Raw genomic sequence first — 805 nt, 5'->3', positions numbered from 1 at the left:
TGATGAACTTTTTTGATGAAATAATCTCCTTGTTAAGGCAACACAAAATTACATCGACACCAACAAAACTAAACCAGTTCTCAATGACTCTATTGAGATTATGTTCTCTATGTACCTGGAGTCTTTGACTCATTGGGAATCAGGCAGCGCACAAAGTGAGGATGGGTGCTCCTCAAGTTAGTCATCAGCTTGCCCAAGTTCTCCTGTAGATCCAAAATGATCAGTCTTATCACGAGTTTTCATACAAACTGAGATATATGAAATGCTTTTGCAATGTTAATCCTTACTCTAAACTGTGAAGACACAGTTTGCATAGAACCACCCTTCTTCTTGCCTCCCTTCTTGCCACCACCACTCTCTGTTGATAATTTACAGTACACATATTTTGTTAGAATGTGATGTCAAATGTACATGAACACATGCTTGTTATTGAAAAATATACAGTATTTTTGACCTTGAGATGGGTTTTAGTTTACTGTAGTTACTATCATACCTTCAACGACAGGAGGATACAGGACAGGCAGCAGTTTCACTGAGGATTTCTGGTACAGCTGCACAACGGAATCATTCAGTGGATCCTTGTTCTTGTCCAGCCAGCCAATGATATTGTAGTCCACAATACCAGCATAGTGCACCAGAGAGAAGTGGGCCTCAGCCTTGCCCTTGGCGGGCTTTGGCTTTTCAAATGCTTTGTTTTTGCCAAGATGCTGGTCATACAGCTTGTTCTTGAAGGATGTGTCTGTGGCCTTGGGGAACATGCACTCCTCTTCAAGGATGGAGAAGATGCCCATAGGCTTGAAAAAAC

The 805-nt window shown here is 41.5% G+C and overlaps 1 protein-coding gene across 1 annotated transcript in view; it reads right to left on the bottom strand.

Annotated features, from left to right (window-relative positions):
- Positions 1-107: 107 nt before the first annotated feature.
- LOC126387238 (myosin-13-like) overlaps positions 108-805 on the bottom strand; it is a 4411-nt gene continuing 3713 nt past the window's right edge. The window contains exons 11-13 of the mRNA XM_050039779.1: positions 494-794; positions 288-358; positions 108-203 (exon numbers count right to left, since the gene is read on the bottom strand). Coding sequence (XP_049895736.1) covers positions 108-203; positions 288-358; positions 494-794 — 468 coding nt within the window. The remainder of the gene's footprint in view (positions 204-287; positions 359-493; positions 795-805) is intronic.

Source organism: Epinephelus moara, unplaced genomic scaffold (genome assembly GCF_006386435.1).
Source record: "Epinephelus moara isolate mb unplaced genomic scaffold, YSFRI_EMoa_1.0 scaffold3017, whole genome shotgun sequence".
Taxonomy (NCBI): domain Eukaryota; kingdom Metazoa; phylum Chordata; class Actinopteri; order Perciformes; family Serranidae; genus Epinephelus; species Epinephelus moara.
This window is presented reverse-complemented; position numbering and strand designations above follow the sequence as displayed.